Source organism: Rattus norvegicus, chromosome 6 (assembly GCF_036323735.1).
Source record: "Rattus norvegicus strain BN/NHsdMcwi chromosome 6, GRCr8, whole genome shotgun sequence".
In the NCBI taxonomy this organism is placed as follows: domain Eukaryota; kingdom Metazoa; phylum Chordata; class Mammalia; order Rodentia; family Muridae; genus Rattus; species Rattus norvegicus.
Genome location: NC_086024.1, coordinates 115,898,595 through 115,926,048, shown reverse-complemented (window position 1 = coordinate 115,926,048; position 27,454 = coordinate 115,898,595). Strand labels below are relative to the sequence as shown.

At 40.6% G+C, this 27,454-nt stretch overlaps 1 protein-coding gene across 7 annotated transcripts in view; it reads left to right on the top strand.

The window, feature by feature from the left end:
* Cep128 (centrosomal protein 128) overlaps positions 1-27,454 on the top strand; it is a 378,006-nt gene that overhangs the window by 133,710 nt on the left and 216,842 nt on the right. For all 7 annotated transcript variants that reach the window (XM_056985589.2, XM_056985588.2, XM_056985587.2 and 4 more), the window contains 2 exons: positions 16,247-16,423; positions 19,501-19,560. In XM_056985589.2, coding sequence (XP_056841569.1) covers positions 16,247-16,423; positions 19,501-19,560 — 237 coding nt within the window. The remainder of the gene's footprint in view (positions 1-16,246; positions 16,424-19,500; positions 19,561-27,454) is intronic.

The following is a 27,454-nucleotide window of genomic DNA, read 5'->3' as shown; positions in this document are numbered from 1 at the left end:
GAACCCATGAATCTGAAGGGCTTCATACAACACAGCTTGCATTATATTTAATATTTGTGGTATATATGTTTATATATTTTGATTAACTTCCTTAGTAAAGACTGGAATAAATTGTAATGTTGTTATATTGTACCCTACAGAGAGGGTTTTCTCTGTGAGAGGTAGCATTAGGAGGTTGGATAAATGAGTTTGAACTCTTTTTTTTTTGGAGTTGTGTGTCTTTTTATAAGTTTCCTAAAACTCAAGCCTCCGTTTTGCTTGTAGAAGATTATAATAATACCTTTATTCCTTGTAAGAATTTATGAAAATGCATATAAAGTACTGGGTTCAGCATTTCATGTCTGATATATTAGTGGCATTATTAACTGGCATTATTGTTTTGTTTTTGCTAAGCTTCCAATACTTGCTGATTAATGATTCAACCAAGCAATCAACTTATCAGCATATACTAATAGACTGTGTCTTAGTAACTGTCTTAGGGTTATCAATACTGTGATGAAACACCACTACCACAAGCAACCTGGGGACTGGCTTACCCTTCCACATCACTGTTCATCATCCATGGGAGTCACGACAGGAACTCAAATAGGGCAAGAGGCTGGAGGCAGGAGCGGATACAGAAGCCATGGAGGAGTGCTGCTTACTGGCTTGCTCTTATGGCTTGTTCAACCTGCTCTCTTATAGAACCCAGGATACCAACCCAGGGATGGCATCACCCGATCTAGGCTCCCCATTAATTAGTAATTAAGAAGACACTGTACAGCAGGATCCTATGGAGCCATTCTTTCAGTTGAGGGTCCCTCCTTTCCAGTAGCTCTAGCTTCTGTTAAGGTGACATAAAACTAGTCAGCCCAGGTATTGCTCTGTTGTTGTGAAGAGAGACTGTGGCTGATGGAGTTTTAAAAAGAAAGCATTCAAGTAGGGGCTTGCTTATAGTTTTGGAGTAGATCAGTCGATGATCATCTTGACCGGGAGCAGGGCAGTACACAAGTCGGGCACTGGAGCATTGTCTGAGAGCTGACAGCCTGATCCTCAGGAAGGAGGCAGACAACTAGGCTGGACTAGGTATGTGCTTTTGAAACTTCAAAGCTCACTCCCAGTGACACATTTCTTCCAACGACTCCATATCTGCTTATATTTCCCAAAAGTTCACCAACTGGGGTCCAAGCGTCCAAACAAATGAGTAGCTAGGGGCCATTTTTATTCAAACCACAACACATTGCTGCTAATTTTCCCAGTGACATGATGATGATGAGGAGGAGAGGGAGGAGGGGGAGGAGGGGGAAAAGGAGTCATCTGCTTTCATTTAATAAAGCCATAGGATTTTGCTGATGAAAAGTTTAGAACTACAGTGTTGATCACTTGAAACCTGGTTCCCAGAGTTGATACTGTCTGACAGAACTGGCAGTCCAATCACAAGCGTTTGAAGGTGTAGTGTTAATGAGCTAGATGGATGGGCAGTTCTACGGCTATAGTTAGTTTTAGAAGAGAAGAATCACACTTGCTTATCTTTAAATGTCTAGGATAAGGCATAAAGCTCTGACACATGGTAGGTAAGGGGTAGGCACATGTATGTGCACATAATGCACGATGGTCAGAGGGGAAAACATAGTAACAATTATAAGACAACAAAAAAAATCTGTTGTTAGTGAAAGAAAGGGTAAGGACTCATAGCCTTTAAGTCACTGCTGGAGCGACACAGTGAGTTGACAAGTGTGGTTTCATGGTGTGGAGCAGAGTTACAGCGCATCCTTTGGCCATGTTATGACCCAAAGGGAAGCCTTTATGTAACAGCAGTGTTCTTGCTTATACATATTTAACATTAACATAAACATGTGGAAATTGTCACACACACGCACGCGCACACACACACACACACACACACACACGCGTTCACGTGGGTGCACACACCACATAAGCACACACATACTTTTTCGTGTGCACACGCGCGCAGACATGCACACACATTTAAACACATTTTGAAATACCATTCTATATGTGTCCTTTACTTCTTGTCATAGCTATGGTAAGAAATGCCAAGACTGCATTAACATTCCCCTGAAGCATTAGTAACACTGGTGGCATTGATCAGCAGTGGAAGTTTGCTGGGGTTTTGCGTGCACTGTGTGACTGCCCTCTTACTGCATCTTAAGCACAGATTTAGTGGACATGCCTTGTAGTTTTCCTAACATCTGACTGTTACTTTGTCAAGTGTTATTTTCCATTGTCCATGACAAAGGGGACAAGTATTACATAACCCACCGAGGGCTTACACATACATTTCAGACTTTGTTAAGCTTCTTCCCAGGCAGAACACTTTTGAAATGTTACAGAATTAACTTTCTTTTATGTGTACTGCCATTAAAGTTTATTATTTCTTAAGCTTAAGTTTTATGGGAAAATTATTTCTTCCATTGTTCTAAAAGGATTTGTTGATGTTAATCTGATTCTGCTGGCATTTGTCTCAAAATTCTTAATAGTGGCCACTGTATCTGAGATATATTCCTATCAGATTCACTAGCATAAAATGTTGAAGTATGCAAATCTGTGTCTGATTTAATTTTAAAAATCATATTCTAGTAGGTAGAAGTAGATGAATGATGCTATTAGAGGTTTAAAAGTAATTGTGTAGATTGTGATGTGTATTAAGATGGATTTTAATGTTCAACACACTCGTACAATATTTTCAAAATAATTGAGCACTTAAAATCCTGACAGTATTTAATAGATTATTTTAGTTATATTGTATGCATTGCCTTTTCCCTTAATTTGTACATTGTTAGCCATATTGTTAAATAACATATCCAGTAGTTGATGCAAATATATTTATCTTTTTGGTTGTGAGCCTAGCCTTTAATGTCTGAGCCATCTTTCCATCCGCAGATATATTTATAACCAATGAGAAAAATGGTGAAAACGTAGAAGATATGTTTAGATATTAAAACAAACATGAGAAGCACGTTTATTTTCAGTGTTAGTGATTTTCTTTACTGATTACTTTTATTTCAGCTATACAAGAAATTATATGTTTTTATAGTACACACACCCCCACACCGAGACACACACACAGACACACAGACACAGACACAGACACACACAGACACACAGACACACACACACACACACACACACACACACACACACACACCCCTCCCCACATACACACATTCTTGAGTATTCTAACTAGGATCATTAGATATACTTCTTCCTCGAGCTACCCATACTTAGAGGAAGCAAGTGGTCCTGACCACCATTATTTCACCTTTCTCCTTTAAAGTCCTTCAGGCTTGTCAGTCTTATGTATCACAAAGGCTATGTGCTAGCATCGTTCAGTTTCTTAGGCAGCAATGGACTTTAGGCAAAGCTTGTATTACCTAAAAGATTATAGGACCCCGCCTGAAGACTGAGTTAGCTTGCCCAATGTCTCCTTTGGAAGTAGGAGGCATGTGACCAATCCTGTTCTTGCCATTCTATGAGACTCAGTAGGAAACTTCTCTGGTCTGTTTACAGATGTTAGAGTTTATCTGAGATGCTTAGCTATATAAAGGAATACTTGCTTATTTTAGTAGCTGTCCTCAGTTGTCTTTAGAGGAGCATGGTTTGCTTTATATCTTTAAGGGGATGAGATTAACATCAATGAAACGGTCAGGAAATGCTCGGCAATCACAAGTGAACCATCTGAGGAATAGGAATATATGCTTGGTGCATCGTGATTTATAGAGGTGTGCTTTTGTTCCTTCGAAATGCTTTCTTTAAACCACTTATAAAGTAAGGCTTGTCTATGTTGGACAAAACTGTGAGGGTAATTTTCTTATAGGAGTGGGACCTGCCAATGATTCCTGCCATTCTATTTGTGAGTGTTTTCAGTGTTGGGCTTTAAAACTGAACAAAACATCACAGCTTACCTGGCAGTGGATACAGACAGTGAAGATGGAGGATGAGACAGACTTTTGCGCATTTTCTCCTTTATTTAGTATCAGGAAAATGAATTATGTTTGTGCCTTTTCATTGAATTTGTGGCTACATTCAGCTGTTTTATGTTTTCCTTTGACATGTTTCAGAATGGAAATATTTATTGATTTTTGTTATAAAACCCTACTTAAAACCTGAAATATACCTATAAAATGTTGCTGTGAAGTCAGAGGTGAAAGAGTATGTCAGGTTTCTGTGCTTTGGAGATGTAAAGAGGATAGATGTTAGTTAGTGCTCTCACAACAACGATGATAGCCACTGAGGTAACGCATTTCTCAGTTTGATTTAATCAGTCCGCAATGTGTGTACACTGCATTAAATGTGTTATACACAATAAAAACATTCAGTATTATCTGTCAGTTAAAAAACTGTAGTTTGTTTCTATTTAGACATCTGCTTATGATTGCAGTGTTTTGATTTTGGAAAATATTTGAGTACGAGATGTGTGTGCAGTACTCACTACTTGGCAAAAAATCACGTCCTCCTACTTTTGGCTCAGCTGCTGGATGGGAGTAGGGAGACGCTCATGACTTCAAAGTTTTCTAGAGGAATGAGAATGAGGGAGATCATGTGAGCTTTTCCTGACTGCCAGCATTTCTTGTCTCATGCCTTGGGCTCCTTTAAGAGCACCATTTTCTTTCTTTGGTGATTTAAGTATTTTTGAAATTTTGTATTTTGTAAGCTGTGTTAGTAGGAAAATAGCTATAGTCATCACTTGTTAACTGAATAACATCTTATGCCCAAGACTAAATCAGTAGTTCTCAACTTGTGGGTCACAGCCTCTTTGGGGTCACATATCAGCTATCCTGCATATCAGATATTTTCATTAAGATTCATAATATTAGCAAAATTACAGTTGTAAAAGGGTTGTAGAAAAATAATTTTGTGACCGGGGGTCACCAGAGCATGAGGAATTATGTTAAAGGGTCGCAGTATTAGGAAGGTTGAGAACCATTGTTTTAAGTAGATTTGAAGGAATTTCTGTTAGATTCCTGTCTTTCTAAAAACAGCAAGCTCAAGTGACAATGGTAGAAATGAAAGAGAAACAAAATACTTTTCAATGGTCAGTAATTAAATTATTTGTCATTCGTTATTTGAATAATCTACATTTAACTGAGTAATTTATTTCAAAGTAGCATTTGACTTTGGCAGAGAATTGACCTACCCAACACTTGGATGACTTATGTCAGTTATTGAGAAAAAAAGACCAGGATGCAGAAGTGAGGTGAGCATTCACTGTTAAGGCCAAGGCTGCGCTTACCCGTGCAGCTGTGGCTGAGAACTGAAGGGAATCAGGGTGCACAGAACCAGCAGCCTTTGTGTCTGACTTAGAACACAGGTGTTGGACCTGTTCTCAGGCGCTGTTCCACTGCAATGTCTTCTATACCAATAGTTTCCTCAGAGGTGTGTGTGTGTGTGTGTGTGTGTGTGTGTGTGTGTGTGTGTGTGTGTCCATGTAGCCCAGATGTTGGGTATCTGCTTCAATTGTTCTCCACCTTATTTCTTTTTAATTGTGTCTTCCCTTGACTGATGTAGAACCCATTGATCTGTCTAGAATGCCAGTCAGCAAGCCCCAGGAATCTTTGGTTGTTGTGTTTTAGAGACTGGGTCTCTTCTCTGTAGTCCTGTAACTCACTATGTAGACCAGGCTGGGCTAGAACTCATAGAAATTCATCTGCCCGTGTTCTCCATTCGCTGGATTAAAGGTCTGCACGCCATCATGCCTGCTCCAAGAGTCTTCTTGTCTTCATCTTCCTGTGCTGGGGTTCCAGTGGCATGCTGCCACACCTGGAGTTTATCCATGGGTGCTGTTGTCTGAGCTCCTTGCTGTGTTCTTGCATGATTGGGACCTGCTATCCTTGGCACCTAAGGGGCAACATTAAGAAAATTCTTGCGCTCAGAGAACAAACATTTACTCACCCAGCCACCTCTTGAACCCCACAGAGGCTGATTCTAAACGTATGGAAGTCCAAGTTTGCCAGCTGTATTAGTTCTTGATTTGGTTGGAAAGCCTGCCACTTCAGTTCATGGGTGATAATTTCAGGCATGGAGAGGAAAGCAAACATGTTGGGCATGTCCCACTTAAATCCTGTTCAGCAAGTCGTTTTATCCCTTGCAGTTGCTTCTGATTCCTACAATAAATATTAGGCCAAGTAATCCTGTGTATGATCGGTATGGTATACAAACCAGCACCATATGAAGATTTCTCTTCACACCCCTTTCAGCGATTGCTTGGATGTTACTTAGGCCTTTCTGACCTTGGTTGACCCTTTAAGAGAACATAAAATGGCTGCCCATGCTTGTTTCTATTAACTTTTTCTATTACTGCTAAGTAAAGTGCTCGTTGACTCGTCATTTTCTTGTTAGATGATGACCTAGTCATGTTCTTCAGATTTTAGTCATCACTAGGAGGAGATAATTTTTGTTGTACACATTAGCTATGAGATTTGGTGATTCACTTCCACCTCTCCCCCTTTGTCTTTTATGAGAAGTAGTACTTTCAGGGAACAGGGAGGGGAAGAGATCGTGGTTTGTAAGACATGCCTAAGTGTTCAAATATTATTCTTTGAGATACCTTGTAACTCTTTTCTTCTGAAAATTAAGCAGCACTCATTCTGAGTGCGTTATTTAAAACTCCATTTGTTTGTTTTCTTGTCCATATTCAGAAGTCGAAATGCATCAGGAGTACATGACTTTTAAATATCAAATGTTATTTCTGTTTCTAGACTTTTAGCTTGAGAGAAGTACGTACTAATCACAGAATGATCCTCATAACAAAGGCATAAAGTACCCCCTAGAAGGTATTCTCTTTTCTAACTGTGAATATTAATTTTTAGGAATATAGCCAATGCATGCTCCACCCCCTTTTGATTATGCTGGTAGTGATCTTTGTATTGCTCAATACTGTCTTAGAAGAGGGTGCTAAAAGGCCCGAGCCAAGAATAATTTTCCTTAAATGGGGGTTGAAAGTTTAAGTTTGAATTTCTACTTTCTTGCTTGTTTTCTGGATAACTTTTTAAGCCTGTTGAAGTCAATGTTGTGGGTGGGGGCGATTCCCACCTGGGATTTAAAATGCACCAGGTCAGACAGACTGTGTTCTGGTGTGCGGTCTGTCCTTCTGTGAGCTCTGCTGTTTGGCTTAGCATCTCAGGCTAACTCTTGGTGCACTGTTGATTGTAGCCTCTCCCACCCCTAAGAGGAAACGATGCAGAGCATCTTCACAGAAGAGAAGGAACTGGGTGGATGTCTATGTAGCCCACAATGTTGCATTTTTGTTTTAGAACATCAATCTTTTAGTAGAATTCCAGTGTTCGTTCTTTTGCTTGTTCAAATAGCCACAAAAAAGCCACATGCCCTCATGAGAGTTCAAAATTAATTAGTGACAAAGCACCCTAAAGAAACTTTTTGAAAGACAAGAAGTTATTTGGCTTCAAAGGATTTGTTTCCTCACTCCTTGCCGGTGTTTTTGCATGATTGGGATCTGTTATTCTTGGGACCTGCGAATGCTTCACTCCTTCTTTAAAAGGGAAACAAGAATACCCTTGGCAGGGAATAGGGAGGCAAAGTGTAGAACAGAGGCAGAAGGAACACCCATTCAGAGCCTGCCCCACATGTGGCCCATACATATACAGCCACCAAACTACATAAGATGGATGAAGCAAAGAAGTGCAGGCTGACAGGAACCTGATGTAGATCTCTCCTGAGAGACACAGCCAGAATACAGCAAATACATAGGCAAATGCCATCAGCAAACCACTGAACTGAGAACGGGACCCCCGATGAAGGAATCAGAGAAAAGACTGAAAGAGCTTGAAGGGGCTCGAGACCCCATATGAACAACAATGCCAAGCAACCAGAGCTCCCAGGGACTAAGCCACTACCCAAAGACTATACATGGAATGACCCTGGACTCTGACCTCATAGGTAGCAATGAATAGCCTAGTAAAAGCACCAGTGGAAGGGGAAGCCCTTGGTCCTGCCAAGACTGAACCTCCAGTGAATGTGATTGTTGGGGAGGGTGGTAATGGGGGGAGGATGGGGATGGGAACACCCATATAGAAGGAGAGGGGGAGAGTTGGCATGGAAACCGGGAAAGGGAATAACAATTGAAATGTAAATAAGAAATACCCAAGTTAATAAAGATGGAGAAAAAAAAAGAAATGCTTGCAAAGAAATAGAAAATAATTTGTTAATTGATTAGTATTTAAGCTATTCTGTTAGGCAACAAAGGGAAGTAACATTTTTGGCTTAAAGGAGCTCAGATTGGTTAGGAGGCTGACACAGGATGCACAGGATGGCAAATCGTATAATATGATGTCATATGAAATGTCACAGAAATGGCCCGTGTCCCTGGTTGAAGCCTGAGGCTGTCTGTTATTACCGTGATGACTGTGTGGATGAAGAAGCTGCATGAGGGTAGACTTCGTGCTGTTCAGGAATTCTTCCGTCCGTCTGCGTTTCTTAGTACTGTTGCTCTCAAGTTTGTATTATGAAGTTATGCCTTATTTCCTGAGTTGCTATCGCTTTTCTATTTAATTTGTTATTATTGTATGTCTTTCTGTGTGTACATGATGTGTGTACATGTGGTTCATGTGTCATGGTGGATGTGTGTATGTAGGTCAGAGGGTAACTTTGTAAAGTCTGTTCTCTCCTTTTCTAGGGATTTGACTTAGGTTTCCTCAGTAAGTTCTTTTGCTCACTAAGCCACCTCACTGGATTTTTTTCCTTTTTTTTTTTTTAAATATCTACATACATATATATAGCTATACTTTGAATTTGCAGTATTTACTATTATGTAATATATGTGTTCAATTAGTTTTGAACAAAATGGCTATGATGTGATAAGCGGTAGAAAGGTTTCCAAAAAATAATTTACTTTTGCTTTGCTAAATTTGTTTTTACAATTCTAATACAACCAGTGTCTTTCTCTACATGGTGGCATTTCGTAGCATGCTTTAGCTTCTTGCCACCAGTGTCATAGGTAATACGAGCCCTTTTTAGAGAGTCAGGTAGATAGACAGGTCCAATTTTGGTTCAGGAGTGTTTTATCATTTGCTGTGCACTGTCTGGTTTTACTGCTAGTGTCAGCTGTTTCCCTGAGTACCAGAATATTCCTCATCACAGCGTCCTGGCTGATATGTGTGGCTCTAGCTTAATAAGCCATACTCCCAATAAATTTTAATTAAATCTTACTGGCTTTCGTTTCACTCTTTAGTAGTGTATGGTTCCCCGTTTTCTACTTGTTATCTCTCCTCCACCAACGTTGTCGTAAAGATGGTCTTAGGATGGAAGAAATTCACACTTGCTTATTGAAGTTAATTTCCAGCTGAAGACAGTGGCTACTTTTGAAAATTAATCATTGACTTAGGCCATGAGATACTTTATTTAAAATTTGTTTTGTTAAAGTGTGAAAATTATTTTTAATTTCATGCTACAAATATATTGCAAACAAAATGACAGTTTTGAAATTCTTAAGATACTGAAGGTATTTCTCAAACTTTTATAAATGGGTGGCGTTCTGTATACCAGGGCGAACTCAGGGTGTACTCAGGGCCTTGCATATGATAGACATTATGTACCATAATCTACCATCGAGCTATTGCCTCTGTTATCCCCTCCCTCCCTCCCCCTCCCCTCCCTCCCCCTCCCTCCCTCCCTCCTTCCCTCCCTCCCTTAATTTCTTTCTCTCTTTGAAGCTATTTCTCACTATGTAGCTCTGGCTGAACTGGAACTCACTAGGTGGATCAGGCTGGCCTGGAACTCCCAGAGTCCGTCTGCCTCTTTCCCTGGAGTGCTGTGAGTAAAGGCATGTACTACCACACTCAGCTTGTTAGAGTTCTTTAAAAATATTTCTTGTTTTTTATATTTTGAGAGAAAGTATCTCTAATTTTCTCTCCCTGGCTTTGGATTGTAATGTAGACAGGACAGGAGTTCAACTTTTGATTCTGGCCTCAGTCTTCAAGTCCTTGAGGTTACAGGTCTGAGTCACTGTGCCTGTCCATGTTGGGAGATCCTGCTATTAATATTAAGGTTGGCTTTTATCATGATCGGACAGCTTCCCGAGCTTTGCGCAGAATGGAGGAATCCCTTTCCAGTGGGGCTTCCTCTTCTACGTCATCTGCCTGATCTTATCTGGGGAGTATGACCCCACATCCTCTACTTAAGAAATGTCACATAGTCCCTGGTGAATTTACAGGTTCAACTTCCTTTCATCAAAGCAGAACCTGCCAGGCCAGCACCCGGATCATGTCTCCATGCAAATAAGGCATTCCTCCTGAAAACTCTTTCCTACTCTCCAAGGCTTATATAGCCCTTGTTCACCCTGAATGGTGTGCGTATGTGTGTGAGCTGTCTGATAGAGCTGTAACAGTAAAATCCTTAGAGAAACACCCCCACCGCTACCCTCTCTCCCAGCACTCCCAGCCCGGCCGAGATCCCGCGGCGCCCACCTGTGTCCTGGGCTCCACTTCGTCCTTTCCAGCCCAGTGTACAATGTCACCTGGACACACCGAAGGAGAAGCGGGGCGTGGAACCACATGTCAAGAGATAGCATTTTGGTCATATTCTTTTATTTTTGAAGTTGTTATATTTTTATTAAAGTTGTGTTTCTTTACAATCGTCAAACCCTGGAAAAAGTAAGTGTTCTGGGGTATAAGGAGTGTGTTCAAATCTGAATCTATAATTGCAGTAATGGAGCTCCACTGGCACAATCGGTTAGTGTGCGGTACTTAGAATTCAGTACTATGTCTTGATCCTTGAATTATAAATTAATGGGCTTTTCCTGTCCCTCCCTCCCACCCTCCCTCTCTCCCGCCCTCCCTCCCACCCTCCCTCTCTCCCTCTGTGTATATATGTTTGTGTGTGTGTGTGTGTGTGTGTGTGTGTGTGTGTGTGTATGCATGTGTTTTAACATGGACTTGTAAGAAGTTCAGTTTGAGTATTCCCTTTAGACATGCATATCATTAGTATAAACTTTTCTTGTCTTAAAAAAATGGACATTTCCTGTAACCTTTACTGTCGTAGCAATAGAATTCTGCCTTGCCATTGTGTGATTAGCACAATTTTAAAGGTTAAATTAGTCAGATGACTTCTATCGATAGGTAAGTATATTTCTTATGGAGGGGAATCGTCCCTCAGAGTTTGAGAGACTACACATGCTCGATGTGTTTTTGGTTTTGTGGCAGGCTGTTTTGAATATGCCATCAGGTCTTTATTTTCTTTCCCCGGTCCATCCCTTTTAGTTTAGAAAGTTATTTACAATAGTGGAAAGAAACTCAAGGCCTTGTACACTGAGTTGCATCTCTAGCTGCCTTTTTCTTCTTCAATTTTAGTTTGAGACAGGATCTCATGTCTTAACTGAGGCAGATGTTGAACTAGCAAATCTCCTGCCTCAGGCTCCTGAGTGTCTGTAATTACTGTAGTGCGCTACCACACTTGATCATGTTTTCATTTGTTCTGAGGACTGTACAGGATTTAAGGCATGAGATGCTCTTTCTAGTTAAGATTCCATCAGTTCCGAGGCTGCCAGCTGATAACTTGTGTGACTTCTTTGCACACTCTTGATGTCACTGGCAGTTACTCTGCCTTTCTAGCATTTTGAGAATGGGACATTTGCCTGGATTTCTGAGGATTCATTTATGAGCTCTCAGCTCTGGGACTCTAGTCACATTATTGACACTGTCTTGGCTTGGTTGCCTGATTCGTAAAATGAAGAGTGGCGTTAGTTCTCTAGGATTCTTAGTCACTTGGCCACTTAGTTACTTAGCAAGAATATCACCTTCTTAGCGAGCTGCATCCATCTCTACTCTGTAGGAAAGCCCTGGCCGACCCCAGATGTCTGCTCTTGGCCCTGAAACAGTGAAGTTAGATGTTGAATACCAGATTTCTAAGTACTTTCTGAAACACTTTATTTTTCTAAAACACTGTATTTTTACTTTTGTTCTTTAAAAAATATGGTAATATTTTTGTAGGACGACAGGATATAGCTCTTTCTGAATTTGCCAGAATATCTTGGAATGGCAGAATAATAGCCAAACAGTGTTACCTAATTTTATAAACCCACATACCTCTGACAGAATGATTGAACTAACTTGTAATCAGTTTCTTGTCCCACCCTTTCTCAGACTTTGCTCTGCCCTCCCAAGGTATAAAATGTCCAATATAACATTTGGGGGAAGAGCTAAATCATTGTGTAGTACAAAGCAGTGTTCACACATTTCCAACTTTGAAAAATGGGGCAGAATAGAAGTGATAGATTCTTCTGAGATCTATTGGGACTTCAGATCTTGTTTTCCCTCTCTAATACATAGAAGAATGCTTTATATAGAGTGTTTTTTCTTATATTAGCCATTTTTTCTTTTTCACCTTTGTAACAAAGCCTGAAGCTAGATAATTTTAAAAGAAAAGATATTTTTGGAGCCTGAGAGTCCACGATTGGATCCAGCTATGGCGAGGTCCATGGATTTATCAAGTTATGGTGAGGGGCATGTGCAAGTTAGATCTCAGATGAGTCAGGAAGCCAAAAAGCCCTCATGAGTCCAGCTTTAACCTCACAGCCCTGTAGGGAAAGCAAGGCAGTTTCTGAGAACAGCACCAGTTTTGATTGAGGACAGCATCTTCAGTGACCCTCAGCTAGGACCTACACATAGAGTAAGTCTCCAACACGTGAACTCTTGGGTGGTGTCTGCATCATCCAGCCATAGCACTACTCTGAGATGGATTGGATAAACATATCCTAGGTCGATGGTCATGGAACCCATACAGAGAATGCAAAAGCATTGTGTGGCATCTTAAACCTCCTCAAATGAAAAGAGAGTGGGAAAGAAAAGACATTTTTTTCTGGATGATTGAATATTAGTTCAAAAAAGCAAAACATATTTCCTGCTCATTAGACAACATTCTCTCTACTGTGGTCTGTAGCAATACTGGTTCTGGTTATACTGATGTAACAATTCTGATACATATAGTAGTTATGCTCCTTGTTGCAAATAAATACAGTTAATTGAATTGCATTCTCTTTTGTACATTAATTTCTTATGAGCTTAATGCTCTTACTGCTGAGATATGACTCCACTCAGAGTCTTTAGAAGAAACAACCTTTTGGCCCCAAGTTCCTAAACCTGCAGGCCAGACCCAGGTAATGGAATAAGTTCACCTCACAGCTTCTCAGCCACCAGCCCTATTCTGAGACAGACCTACTTCAGGCACAGTTGTACACATCCACGTGTTCAGGGTAGACATAGGTAGAGGAGTTTGAGAAACTGACAGAGTAGGAGACAGTGGAAAAGAAGGTAAGGCCGTGTGCATGTAGTGGCGGAAGTTGTCCAAGGCTCTGTGCTTGTAGGCCAAGGAGCTTTAATTTATTTTTTAATGTAAACCAAACTTAAGTTTAAAGATTTGTTTGTAATAAGTTTAAACTTTATTTTTAAAGATATTCCTCTTTTTTCTTTAATTCTTCCCTCATACATTGCATCTCCACTACAATTTCCTCTTCCCCTATCCCTTGCAGTTCCTCTACCCACAGATATTCTCCTCCTTTCTGCTCCTCCCAGTTCCTCCCCTGCAGATCCACCCCTCTTCTCTGCTCTTGCTAGCTCCTCCCCTACTACTCCACAAATCCACTCCTCCTCTGTAGCCTTAAAAAAAAAAAAAGCAGGCCTCCAGTGATATCCACCGAACATGGCCTATCAAGCTACAGTAAGACCTTCATAACAAGACTGGATGAGGTAACCCAGTAGGAGGATAGGGGTCCCAAGTGTAGGCAAAAGAGTCAGAGATACCACCCTCTCCCATTTCCACTGCTAGGAGTCCTACAAGAACACCAAGTTACACAGCCATAAGGTATATGCAGAGGACCTACCTCTGACCCATACAGAATCTGTGGTCATCACTTGAGTCTCTGTGATGTCCTGTGAGCCTTACTTAGTTGTTTTGGTGGATGGACTGTGTTGTCCTGGTGTCCTTGACTCCTCTGCCTCATATAGTCCGTCCTCCCCGTCTTCTGCAGAGTTCCCCTGGCTTTGCCTAGTCTGCGGGTCTCTGCATCTGCTCCCATCAGTTGCTAGGTGATGGCCCTCTGAGGATCCTTGGGCTAGTCGCTGATCTATGAGTATAGCCGGATATCAGTAGGAGTCATTTCATTGACCTTATTAATTTTGGCCAGTTGTGTTTAGTTCTATCCTCTGAGCTGTCCTGACTCTAGTTCCTGACCATCCAGGTAGTATCAGGTGTGGGTTCCCTCTCGTGGTATCTCGTGGGTCTCATGGTGTGGGCTTCATTCATGTTGGATCAGTCATTGGTTGGCCACTCCCCCATGTTCTGCACTGCCTTTCCCCAGCACATCTTGCAGGTAGGAGAGATCATAGGTCGAAAGTTCTGTAACTGGGTTGTTCCAGTCACACTGCTTTAAAAAAAAAGTCAGTGAAACTGCCTGAGCACAAAGGAAGGAGATGAATGGGAAGGGGAAAGAAAAGAGGAGGGGGATGGGGGATACATTATAGACTTTATGAGAAGTGCCCTTATGTAACAGAGTACTATGTATAGTAAACATATGTGGTGAGGTTTTTGAAAACAAGGTCATTATATTTCTTCCCTTTTTAAAAAGAAGATCCGTTTCCTCTGAATCACTAAGCAAGGCACAGATAGACTCACAGAGACGGAAGCAGCAAACACAGGGCCTCTATCGTTCTGTATCAGGTCCTCTGCATCTATATTACAGCTTAGTATTTTATGGGACTCTTGAGAGTGTGAACAAGCAGGTCTCTGGCTCTTGGGCCTGCTCCTGCAACTCTCTTCCTCCTCTTGGGTTGCTATGTCCTACTTCAATATGATAGTTTTTGCTTTATCTTTTTATACTTTATTTTGTCATGTTTAGTTGAAGAAGCCTGTTCTTTTCTAATGAGAGACAGAAAGGGAGTAGACCTAGATGGGTAGAGGTGATGAAGGACTGGGAGGAGTTGAGGGAGGGAAACTGTAATCAGAATATGTTGTATGAGAAAAGAATCTATTTTCAATAAAGGAAAGAAGTACTTATTTTTTATGCATGATTGTTTTGCCCAGAGTCTGTCTGTGTACCATGTGTGTGCCTGATGCCCGTGGAGGCCAGAAGAGGGCATCAGATTCCTTGGAACTAAAGTTACAGACGGTTGTGAGCTGCCTGGTAGACTCTGGGGATTGAACTGCAGTTCACTGGAAAAGCAACCAGTGTTCGTAGCTGCTGCTTCATTTCTGCACTCAGATGATCTCTCTGAAATTCAAATGGGTTAGATGCCCAGGCACTACTCCTGGATTGTGTCTTTCTGGGCAGTAAAAGGGGACTAAACTAGTGTTGAGTGACCGACTGAGCACATATTAACTAAGACTGTGACTATGGTCTGCTAGTTATACAGTTCTAGTAATTTCACTACTTTACGTGCCCTGTGTTATGTGGCTTTGAATTTCTCTAGCACGTGCTTTCAGAATGCGCAAGATCAGAAGCATCTCATATGGTAGAGCTTTTGATGGTGTTAGACTGTGTCAGTTAAATATTCCTAATCCACAACCCAAGGTAAAGCATCCTGAGTGTCACATCTGTTGTTCTAAAGTTGTGGGCTTAGGGGCATTAGAGAGTTTGCATTTTTACATGAAGGATGCTCAGTTTTAATGAAATTATTTCATCACAACTCTTGAGAATTGTATAATAAATAGTGATGATTGCAAGCCGTTCTGCTTAGAGGAGACCCCAAAGTACTTGTAATCTCTTCAAGGACTCCTGAAAAACCTCTTTTCATTAAATGTATTTGTTTACTTGGAAGATGTTTCCATCTTGGTTTTTATTAAGTTTTCATGTCTAAATTCATGGGTGTGGTATGAGGGCATTCAAAGGTTGGACCTTTGGAAGAATACATTGTGAGGGAATTTGGGTGATAGCATGTCTCTCAAATGGAGAAACCTACTCCACTGGGTGCTACCAAGCATCATATTTGGTAATTAATATTTCTGGTGTTTTACCAATGTTTAGAGTCTACATAAGATCAATGGCTGATCTTATCTTTTCTTCTGATACACTGATAGCCCTGTTATTAAATGAAAAAGGACATTTCCACATATTTTTCATAGACTTTATATAGTAATTTTATCAGTTGTCCATGCATGAATTTTTATGGGATATCTATTTTGCTAAGTGAAAGGACAGCCAGTCATACATGTTTTCTAATCCAGTTCTTGGGCTTGGTTGCACACACAACTGTGTCTTGGCTGAACTTACTAAGGTTCTGTTTTATTCCGTATCCCACAGGAGAAACATATAAGTAATGAAGAGGAGCACTTAAGGAGGATGGAAGAATCCAGGCTGCAGCTCAAGGATCAGCTTCTTTGTCTGGAGACAGAACAGGAATCCATTCTTGGTGTAATAGGAAAAGAAATTGATGAAGCTTGTAAAACTTTCTCCAGAGACTCAGCAGAGAAACTGAAAGTAATTATGAGTTCTCATATTACGTGCCTTAAATTTCCAGTTACTTTTCTAATATATAATTAGAATGGGATGGTAACGTGATTACATGGTAGTCACATTCTTTTTTTTTTTTTTCAGAATTTTTTTATGAAACAAATAATGTCTTGCATTGCTTAGTTTGAAACCGCATTACTACACAATCATGGTGAAGGTGTGGGTCATTATATTGAGTTACCTGTGCCTCACTCAGTGAAAGGCAGCCCTTCAACCAAGAGGCAGCACACTGCTCAAGGACAACATCCTTTGTGTCAAGGTGCTTGGATTCCGAGGTTTCCCTATGCTAGCCTGTCCGTGATATTGTTACCATCTGTTGAATTCTTTAGGAGAGGTTTAATGATAAGGATGGGGTATGCAGTGTCTTTCTTAGCTCTCAAAACAATTCCGTACTTTACTACCCTATGACACATAGTGTAGAAAAGAGAACAAGATCTGGAGGGGCATGGTACTTGCTGCTAGATATCAGTGTGACTGAATCCGAAATGGGACTTGAAACATTGTGAACTGACTGGAGCCCCATCAGAGGAACAGTATACTGTTGTGTTCTAGTCAGTATATTTGTCTCCATATTTTGAAGGATTGATTATTCCTCAATTAATGGCTGTCATGAAATGTCAAAAAGACTGTTGCATGGGTGTTCGAATCTTTACCCGGACATATTGGATGAAGTGTTAATTTTAGTCATGACAGGACCACACTCTGACATGGTATTGTGCTCGGCTGGTTTTAGGAGCTCCATTATTCTTTTTCCCTCCACTAGAGAGTGGTCTTTCGAGTTTTCTTCCCCCACTTTCTGATTTTTTTTCTGTCTTTCTTGTTCTCTAAGGATTTTTAAAAGAAAATGAAAATATAATCTACGGTTTCGATTAAAGATTTGGGGCTTCAACCTTAGTATAAATGTTTCAGTTGGTAGAATTAGCAGAGTAGGTAGACATCTTGCAGTTAATTCCCTCTACATTCTATTGAGGCACCAGTGTTCAAGTGTCGTGAGAAGGCTGTGACGTTAGGATGAGAATGCTTGGGTTAAGCGGATGCTACAGGGTCTGCTATCTGATGGCTTACCTTTCTCCTATCTAATGCTGTTCACTTAAATGTCAAGGCTTCTCTGTGTATGTAACTTGTGAACCCTAATTTTATGTAGAGGAACATATACTAGCAATGTAGCATTTACTCGATGCTTAAATATTTAATTTCAGTCACACATGAACATTAAAATCAAACTATGAGAATCGTGTTGTAAGATGCACAATAAGCCTTGTTACATGAAACTGTAGGAAAACATCGGTTTTTCATGGGTGGGAACATTCTTAAATACTATGTTTCTTTATAGGAAGCAAATTGTCCTTTCAACAGGCTGCAATAGTGGTTCTGTGTTTTATTGTATTTAGATGTATATGCATGTTCTTTTTTTGTCTTCCTTCACAGCACAGGTCCATTGCAGTGTTCTTGTCACAGTTCCTTGAGGTTTAGTATTGATGACAACTTGCTATGCCATCATCTTTCTACATTGAGTGTGCTCTCTGTGCCTGGTAGTGTAGAAACACTTGTGTATATACTTCCCTGTCACATGGTAGCTTGTTCCCATGGCATTGATAGCGTGTAGCTCTGCCATTTATAACTGGCTAAAAGTGTTCTTTTAAATATGAAATCATTCATAAATCTGTGGAACAAATCATGAAACACAAACATTGCTTGTATTTCTTATATCAAAATATTTCTTATTACTCAAGATGAAGGTTTAATTGAGATAGTAAAGATTTAATGGAGTAGGTTATGAAATGGAAATTATAATACTTGTCAAATGGATGCTCACAGATATTTAGCTGCAGAGTGTGTTGTTGAAAGAGGAAGAAGAAATAGAGAATTTGGGCAATTGAAGAAAGCCCGATTGATGAGGTAGGGTACCTAAGCCTTGAGTTAGAATTGTATGTGGTGGTGCAGGCCTTTAACTAAAGCATGGGAATGGAGGCAAAAGGAGGGCCACCTCCTCTTGATAGTTCCAGGGGAGTCAGGGCTACCTATCGTGCTTCACAACACAAGACAAAATGAAACTAAACAAGCAAAACTACACGAGAATATGGCTAGCCTTTAAGAAAAGTTGAGAGACAAGCTGGGTGTAAGACACTTCTGTGTCTGGAATGTGATGGATACTAAATATGTACTAAGTGTGAGTGTAAGTGAAATAACTGTTGCTATTGTGACAGAGAAGTGATGTGCAGACATATCAGGAGATATGGAAGCATTTGATAACATGGATAGTCATCTCTTTAGAGAAGAAAGGATATTTTCAGATAAACATCGAGATATCCTATACAAATATCCCATGTTGCATAGAATTTGAAGAACTAGGAATAATACAATTTATGTTTACAATTATAAAGACACCAGTAGCCTTTGAGTGCAGTTTAGCTCAGTAATAAGGCAAAACCAAACGTTCCAAGATTTTATACATGAGTTGATGTAAAGGCAATCAGGGCAGCTAGTATAGGCAACAGTTTAATACAGAATTTTGTGAGTAGTTTGAAATATAAAGGAGCCTTCGTGTATATTTATTTTGATGAGTTGTCTGTTCTGCATACTCTTTGATAAAACGAAGTGGACCCAAGGTATAAAGATGGACAAGCAAGGCAGAATTCAGTTTCTCTGTAGGCACATCTAAACCTGCACAGACTACATTACATGCACCAGCACCAAGAGGCAGTGGAAGGAGAGGCAAACAGGCTTTAATCAAGATGGCGCACCGGTGAAATCTCAAGGACTCAACTCCAGAGACCAGTGGTGGTTCCTGCCGCTAGACAGCTGGATCATCCGTGTCTGTGTGTGAGCCGGATGCTTGTTGTCATCAAGAAAATAAGCATAGCAGGCACTTAGTACCTGTGCTGTGGAATTGCCTGTGTGCTTGATCCAGTATTCCTCCGTCTTCCTCTCGTCAAATCCTCACACTTCAGAAGCAATTATTTGGATGCTGTGCTCTGTAATTTTGGTATGTATGTTCATGCCAGAGAAAAATCTAGTTCTGACGTGCTTTTCTCTTTTTGTAGGTGTTTACCTCTGGTCCTCAAATACATTATGACCCACATCGATGGTTAGCTGAAAGCAAGGTACTTCATCACAGAATCCTAATGTTTATGATATTGAAGAAATCATATGATTTATCCATGTATATCTTCTGTCTGTCTGTCTTTATGCCTTCTTCCCCACTCACCTGCTTACCCATCCATCCAGCCGCCCACTCACCGATCTACTGTCTATATACATATATATGTTGATTGCCTCACTGTGTAGCCCTGCTGGAATGGAATTAAATGTGTAGAGAAGGCCATTCTTGAACCCACAGAGATCTACTGACTTCTAACTCCTGAGCACTGAGCATATCCCATATCTAGCTTAACTAAATATTTTGTTGTACATCTGAGAATATAAAGATGTACCACTGGGTTACCAGAGCAGAGTTACTTCGATATATGTAAGAGGCATCCAAATTTCTTTTTTCTATAATTAGTATAGGCCAAGAACTAGAAAATAAAGGAGGATAAAAATTTTGGATTGTGAACCAGATTGTAACAGAGTCTTTTATTTAGTTGGGCCTCTAGAAGTTTCTAAAGGCCAGAATAGCCACACCTCATGTTTATTTTATACATGCTGTTAAATCCATCTTGATTCTCTGTGAAGCTTACAGCCTGCTGACTCTGCTCCTCTCAAGAAAATCCCTTCACTCCCTGGGTTGTTGTTTTTAAGACTAGAAGGATCTATTTTATGCCCTAAAGGTAACTTCTCTGTGTCATGATTCATCTAGATAGTTTTATATTATCAAAAGTTCAGTTTTAGTAATTTTCTGTTTTTATTTGAAAATTTTATACTATGGTATATCTCCTATTGTCTGAATGTTGCGTACATGCCCATGGTCTGTCTGTCACTCAGCTCCTCCACTGCTCTTCTGATTTCCCCATGACTCTTCACTCCGGGATATGTACCAATTACTTTTCTATGTTAGGTCAATTTGCAAACTCACTTATTAGAATATATGAAATATTATTAGTCCTACGTACTTTCAGTTCTTTGTAGAATAATTATCTTCAAGATACACATATCTTAATCTTTTTATTTCATTTAAGTTTCATAATAAACCCACCACTTGTAGCATAAACTGACTGAATTATACTTCCCGTTTGCTAGTTTATTGTATCAAGAGCCTTCTAAATCTGTTGATTGGTTGGCTGGCTGATTGATTGAATGATTGATTGCTGGGCTTGAATCCAGGGCCTGATGCAGTGTATGTGCCCGTGGGCTAGACTCCATAATGGGAAGGTCATTATGCTTGTTTGAAAACATGAGAGAAGTGAAGTCTCACAGGAGGAAAGTAACTTGCTTACATCCATGAAAAGAATGAATGGGCATATTGCCTACTGTCCAACTCAAAATTAATGCCCTACCATTGTGCCGTCATTCAGAGTCTTTGTTTATTGAGCCAACATTTGTTTATTGTATAATGCTTTGTGTCAGTCACCATGGCTCTCATGTAATCTCAGGGCTAATATTGAGGTGTGGATGGATTCCAAAACATTCTCTGAAGTGTTATGTTGTTAGAGCTCTTTGAAGCCATTGACAACAGAGCATAGGAAAATTAAGAAGTAACTAATGTTTGTGCTGGTAAGATGGCGGGATATAGTGTTGCAAGTGTGTCGTAATAAGCTTCTGCAAGGGCTCAACACTTAGTCTTATAAAAATTGTGTAAAGGTTTTAGAGATGGATTAGCAGTTCAGAGCACTGAGTGCTTTTCTAGAAGACCTGAGTTTGGTTCTTAGCATTCACATGGAGGCTCACACCCATGTAACTCGGGTTACCAGGGCTTCTAAAGCCCTTTTCTGACTTCTTGGGGCACTAGGAACACAAGTGGTGCACACCCGTACACATAGGCACATAACTCATACCCCCATACGCCTACGAATAAAGAGCACGTGGAAGTCAATTGGCTAATTATGGATAAAGCAGTGGCAAGAACATGAGAGTATTGCGTGATCACAGCTAAGGGGGTTGGGAAGATGCTGGTAGGAAGCAGTGCCACGACAGTGAGTGCCTCTGAAGGTCAGCCATGCATCGAAGGAAGGAGTAAGAAAAGGAAACACCGTGAATGAACACAGAATTCGCCTTACTGTATAAGATTCTCTCTCTTTTTCAAAAACATCAATCTTGTGCATTTCAAGCATTTTTGGTAGAAATAGATGCAAATTGATGTTTCCGCCTCTTGCATAGCAAATGTAGAATGTGCGTGTTTTGGTATTTCAGAATTCCTTGGCTGGAGACTTGTGTTGTGCATTAATTTAACATTTCTCTTTCTCTTTTTCCTAACTCTGCAGTTCTGACAACAAGAGCAATGCACTTAGAATTTTCTTTCAAGTTGAAATCTTTATCATTTCCTAACAGAAAGCTTTCACTGCTGTGGTTCAGTTAAATTATGAGAAGCAGAGATGACTCTTCATCATAGCTCTTTAATTTGGGAGCTCGTGAGCAGGTTTCCCTTATCATTTAATGGGATTGAACTTCTGATCAGACCAGGTTTAATACTGCATGAGACAACTGTTCCCTCCACAGTGTAAAAGGGTGTGATAAAAATGCCATGCTGACCAACTGACTAGGGAGGAATTGAATCTATTTCCTAGAAAGATGGCTTAGGCTATTGATGGGCTACACTCCTCTAATGTCTGTGAACTATGACTAGACAGCTCTATAAGTATTGGAGATAAGATCTGAAATCAGGGGACAAAAACTATATGGAAAGCAGGCTTGCTATTCAGCTAGCCCATGCTGACATCTTGCAGTATTGGAAGGACCTCAGAGGGCATTTGGTAATTGTTTTCATAAATCTACTAAATGAATTTCTATTGTTAGTGTTAACTGCAGAAGCACTCGCAGGTTGGGTGGGGTTTTTTATCACTGTCGTTTTGTGGGCAGTGGTGGCATGACATAAACATGAAGTCCAATTGAGTCAGTCCAGATTTGCAGATAAAATAACCAATGGAGCTTCAGGATAAGACTTTATAGGAAGGGAACTGAGACAGCTATTAAAGAATGCCAGGTAAGTGGTTCCTGTAGATTAAGGAGGAGAATTTGTTGTAAATTCTAGCAGGCCATGTAGAGGCTGTGGTTTCCTTTGTTTAACAGAGAATAATACTATGTCCTAGATGCTATGCTACATTTTGTGGCATAAACATTAATAAGCCCTACTGGAGCCTTCTTTGTTAAAAAGGCTAGATGAACATACAGAAACTTTGAATATTTTGTGCAGGAGCTCCATTGAGTATATGCAGTCTTCCATGGAGGTCTGATGTCTCAGATGATTCCTACGGTGACATACAGAAATACCTGCGTGCAGAGAGGACATGAGAAGTGCAAAAAAACAAAACAAAACAAAAAAAAAAAAACCTGGTTTGATCAGACTAGTATCTGAAAGGGCAAGGTAGAAGCTCTAGGCAGAGATGGCGATTGGGTTTATGAGGAAAGGAATCTTATGTCCTTTCCGAGAGCTCAGATCCAGATCAGTATTTAGTGAACAATCAGGAAGGAACTTGAAAAAGGGAGTGGTATGCTCACATTTGTATTATAAAAGTGTCACAGCCTAGTGCTGTGAGAGCCAGCTTAGAGGTGGTACGTCAGAAGTCAGGGAGAGCAACTGGAGACCGGTGAGGCAGACTGAGGCTTTGATTTAAGGAAATTGTCCAGGGATTTACAGGCACAAACAGATGGGAGCAATATTTTGGCGATAGCATTCAAATAATGATTGTTGTCAGAAAATGATGGCAGCTAAGATGTATTTTTTTTTTTAGGTCAAAATGGAAGAATGTAAGAAAGAATTGATACCTAAATTAATGAGTAGGCAGAGTCCTCTGTAACAAACTAGCTAATAGTGCAGTCCATACTTTTAAATATCTGTTTGCGTAGTATAAAGTTCAAGGGAAGCAAGGATGTGGGGGTTTAGGTGGAGGGAATGGAAACAGTGGTTGATGAGACAGCATGAAACCTCAGACGGAGAGTAGGCAGGCGCTACAGCAGGGGGCCACATGGTCGTTTGAATCACTGTCCATTCTAGATTCCAGCTCCAATCTCAGGACAGTGAGGAGAGGAAAATCAGTGTCATGCACAAGGTGGGTCCTGTATGCTTGGTGCTGGCATGTTCTCAGAGGTCAGTGTGCGTGGATTTGTTTAGCTATTTTATTGGGTTCTTAGATCTCTCACCATTCCAAACTTTTTTATTCCACCCTAATCCCTTCCAAAGCCTCAACACTGAATAGGAGAGAAAGGTTAGAGAGGAAAGGGGACATAGATCTCTTTAGTCTACTTCCTGATGACTATGGGTGTTGAGTTCCTTGGGGCCACTTCAGTCTTCATTGTCAGGCTATCTCCAACTTCTCATCAAACCACAACAGCAGGGAGGAGCAGCAGGGAGGAGCAGCAGTCTCCTCCTCCTCCTCCTGCTCCTCCTGCTCCTCCTGCTCCTCCTCCTGCTCCTGCTCCTCCTCCTGCTCCTCCTCCTGCTCCTCTTCCTCCTCCTCCTCCTCCTCTTCCTTCTCCTCCTCCTCTTCTTCCTCCTCCTCCTCTTCCTCCTCCTCTTCCTCTTCCTTCTCCTCCTGCTCCTCCTGCTCTTCCTGCTCCTCCTGCTCCTCCTCCTGCTCCTCCTCCTCCTCCTTCTCCTCCTCTTCCTCCTCCTCCACCTCTTCAGGTGCATCCTCCTCCTCTTTTTCTCAGCACCCCGCCCCCAGGCACCTCCCCTCACTGGGGAGAAGCTCTGGCATTTTGTCTCCAGAGTCACCAGAATTAAACTATCTGCAAATCACAAAAAACATCCCCTTCTTAGAGCACAAGACAATCTTAGTTAATGTTTGTGAGCAAACTAAAGCAGCTCCATATCACACTCATATCTGTGATTAAAACAAAAGTGTATTCACATAAACATAACTGGTTTTTAAAGAAACCCTCACTCCAGTCTGGTGTGAATTATTCCTTTAACAGTAAAGGATGAATTCAGTGTAGACTGTTACATCCTTCTGGGCTGTTGTCCCATTCACTCCTCTAGTCTGTATGCCCCATGGGGGTCTTTCTGTGTCTGGTTTCCTTGTCACACTCTTCACATTTGTCACAAGGAGCCTCAGCAGGTGCTCAGTAAATCCCTTTCCCAATGACTCGTAGCACTGGAGAGTTTACATTTCTTCTCTCAAAGCATTTCCTCTGCTTCGGTATTGAAGAAGGATGAGTGGTGAACACATGGAATTTCAGCACATGTCCTTCTTTGTTGGGTTATAGGCATGGGTTATCATGTCCAGTCATCATTACATAGTTTAATTCACAAGTGTTTCCTTTATTAATTCAGAGCCCTGAACTTGAAGGTTGTCTAGCAGGAAGCACCCTCCTACAGTACTGGGTACCTCCCCGTGTCGATGTGTCTGGGCTCTTTCTCGAGTGTGAATAGTCTTACCTGTGCTAGGCACTGGACCGTCCCGTGCTTACTGTGGTACAGCTCAAGTGGCAGGAGACGCTGGAGTGTAGCTGCTCCTGACGCAGATCAGAGAACTGGGGTGTCTGTGGTTTTCAGTTTACCTGAGTTACTGAGGAGGATTCGGTGCACTTTGCTGAACATTTTGTATTCTCTGTTAGTTTTGTGGTACACATTCAAACAAAACTTCACCTTTTTGGATATTGCCTCTTTTTGTGAAGAGCATTTGATCGTGTCTATTCTTGTTTAGAATATGAATAATCTAATATTCTATCCTCTCAATAAAAAATGAAAATATACTCAATACTTGTTTCTTTCTTAGAAATATGCTTTAAGTTATTTATATGGGAAATATACAGTTTAGGAGAAATTAATTTATAATCTTAACATATACTCTTATTTTGGAGATTTTTTTCCCTTTCTGATCATATTTAGGGTGAGATTTGAAGAAACTATTGCTTAAAAACTATAATCCTGCTCTGAGTCTGGTGGTACTGGTTTGTAATCCCAGTTACGTAGGAAGTTGAGGCAGGAGGGTCAGAGTGAAATTTAAGGGTGGACTTAGTGAGACTGTCTCTCAAAGTCAAAGTAGAAGGTAGCTAGGCATTGGCTCAGTGGCAGAGCACTGCCCTAGCCTGTGTGAGGCCCTGGGTCTGAGCCTTAGGACCACATAAACATGAAAAATACTTTGAACTTGACTTGCATTTGAATTGTATGGTTTGGTTCAGTTTATTTTGGTGACTTAGTATATTCTTAAAAAAATGACATTATTTTTTCCCCCCTGGTTCTTCTGCAAGCATTTTTCCCTCAAAATTATTTTTAGAGTTTTGATGAGGGAAGCATAGTAGTTAAAGCAGGAAAATTATGGGTCCTAGTGTTATTGCTGACTACAGGGGCTGCCATCAGTTATGTGAGTTTTCTGTTTTCTCTGGTTTTGAGTTTTGAGTCATTACTTAGTGCCTTTCCTATATTACGTTAAGGCTCAGTAGCAGCCTCTCACAGAGTAGAAAGACCCCTGTGATAGGTTTAGTAGCTGCTTATGAATATTCCCACCTAATTATGAGCAGAGATGACAGAGATAAAAACTGCCTTATTTCCAAATTCCCTCTGTTGGTTTATTTAGCACCGCGTGTTGATGTTGTTAAATAAATGAGTCTATTGTGCAATCTGTAAAATGCTCCTGTGAGTGGTTACCAGAAAGGTTTCTGCTGTATGATTAATAGCCTTGCCAGCTAATTATAATTTGCTACGGTTAAGTCCTGGGTTCTAAGCCACTTTTTCATGATGCTTACTTAATGAAGATGCTGGGTATTTATCTAAGAAACACGATTTCTTATAATTGATTATTGGTTTATTAAATTTCCATAAATTTTAATTTTGTTTTGTATTATTAATACAGTCTATATTCACTTTGTATAAAGCCTGTAAATACAACCAAATCTTAATTTTATTTGACAGTAGGAAAAGCCTCTTCAGGAGTTGATCGAAGTCACTGGTCATGTTACAGTTGTCTCTTTGGCTTATCATAGCAAAATGCCACACACTGACTTCTTGTTTAAACAATTGGAGAGGTGACTCTGAGGTAAAGGTGGTGCTTTGGCTGTCTTCCTGGCTTGTGGAGTCCTCCTTCTGTCTGTGTCTTGATCCGTCTTCTGTGTACATCCTATGGGAAGGAGTTTTGGTCTCTTTTCATCTTGCAGGGAGCCAGATCTCAAGGATAAGTGTCCTACTCTTACACAGGGATTCTCATCACCTCCCTCAGGGCTCTGTAAATAGAGCTGTGTTTAGGCTTCTGTTTTAGTGCATGGCTTTTGGGAAGGCAAAATTTATCTCTAACTGAAACCTGATGGCTGTTTCAGGAATGATTTTTTTTTTTGTTACATTGTCATTTCTACCATAATTTATTGAGCAGGACTAGAGGGATTCATTGTTTCTCTGTTACCACCATTCAGCAATGCTAGTGACTGTTCAGTCAAGCGGACAGAGGTCAGAAGCTGAGATGATTTGAATGGATCCAGAAAGGGAAGCCTGGGCTGAGTCTCTGTGTCTGCAATTATGTAATTGAGTAAATAAGAATAGGTTGATGGACGCTGGCAAGAGGTGAACTCAGGAATCAATCTATCTATCATCTATCCATCCATCCATCCATCTATCATCTATCTATCTATCTATCTATCTATCTATCTATCTATCTATCTATCTATCACCTGTCTGTCCATCCATCCATCCATCCATCCATCCATCCATCCATCCATCCTTCCATCTGTCCATCTATCCATCTATCATCCATCCATCTATTCTCTCTCTCTCTCTCTCTCTCTCTCTCTCTCTCTCTCTTATCTTTTTTCCTTCTACCAAATGTGATTTTTTTTTTGCAGTGGTAGTGAGTAAGTGTTGAAAATGAGGTGGAAAAATCATTGTCCAATGTGGAATTAGTTTTTCCCTTTAGACCAGGGTCTTGTCCTCGTGCTCCAAAGCCATGGGAGCCGAGAAGAATGTTGGGCCTG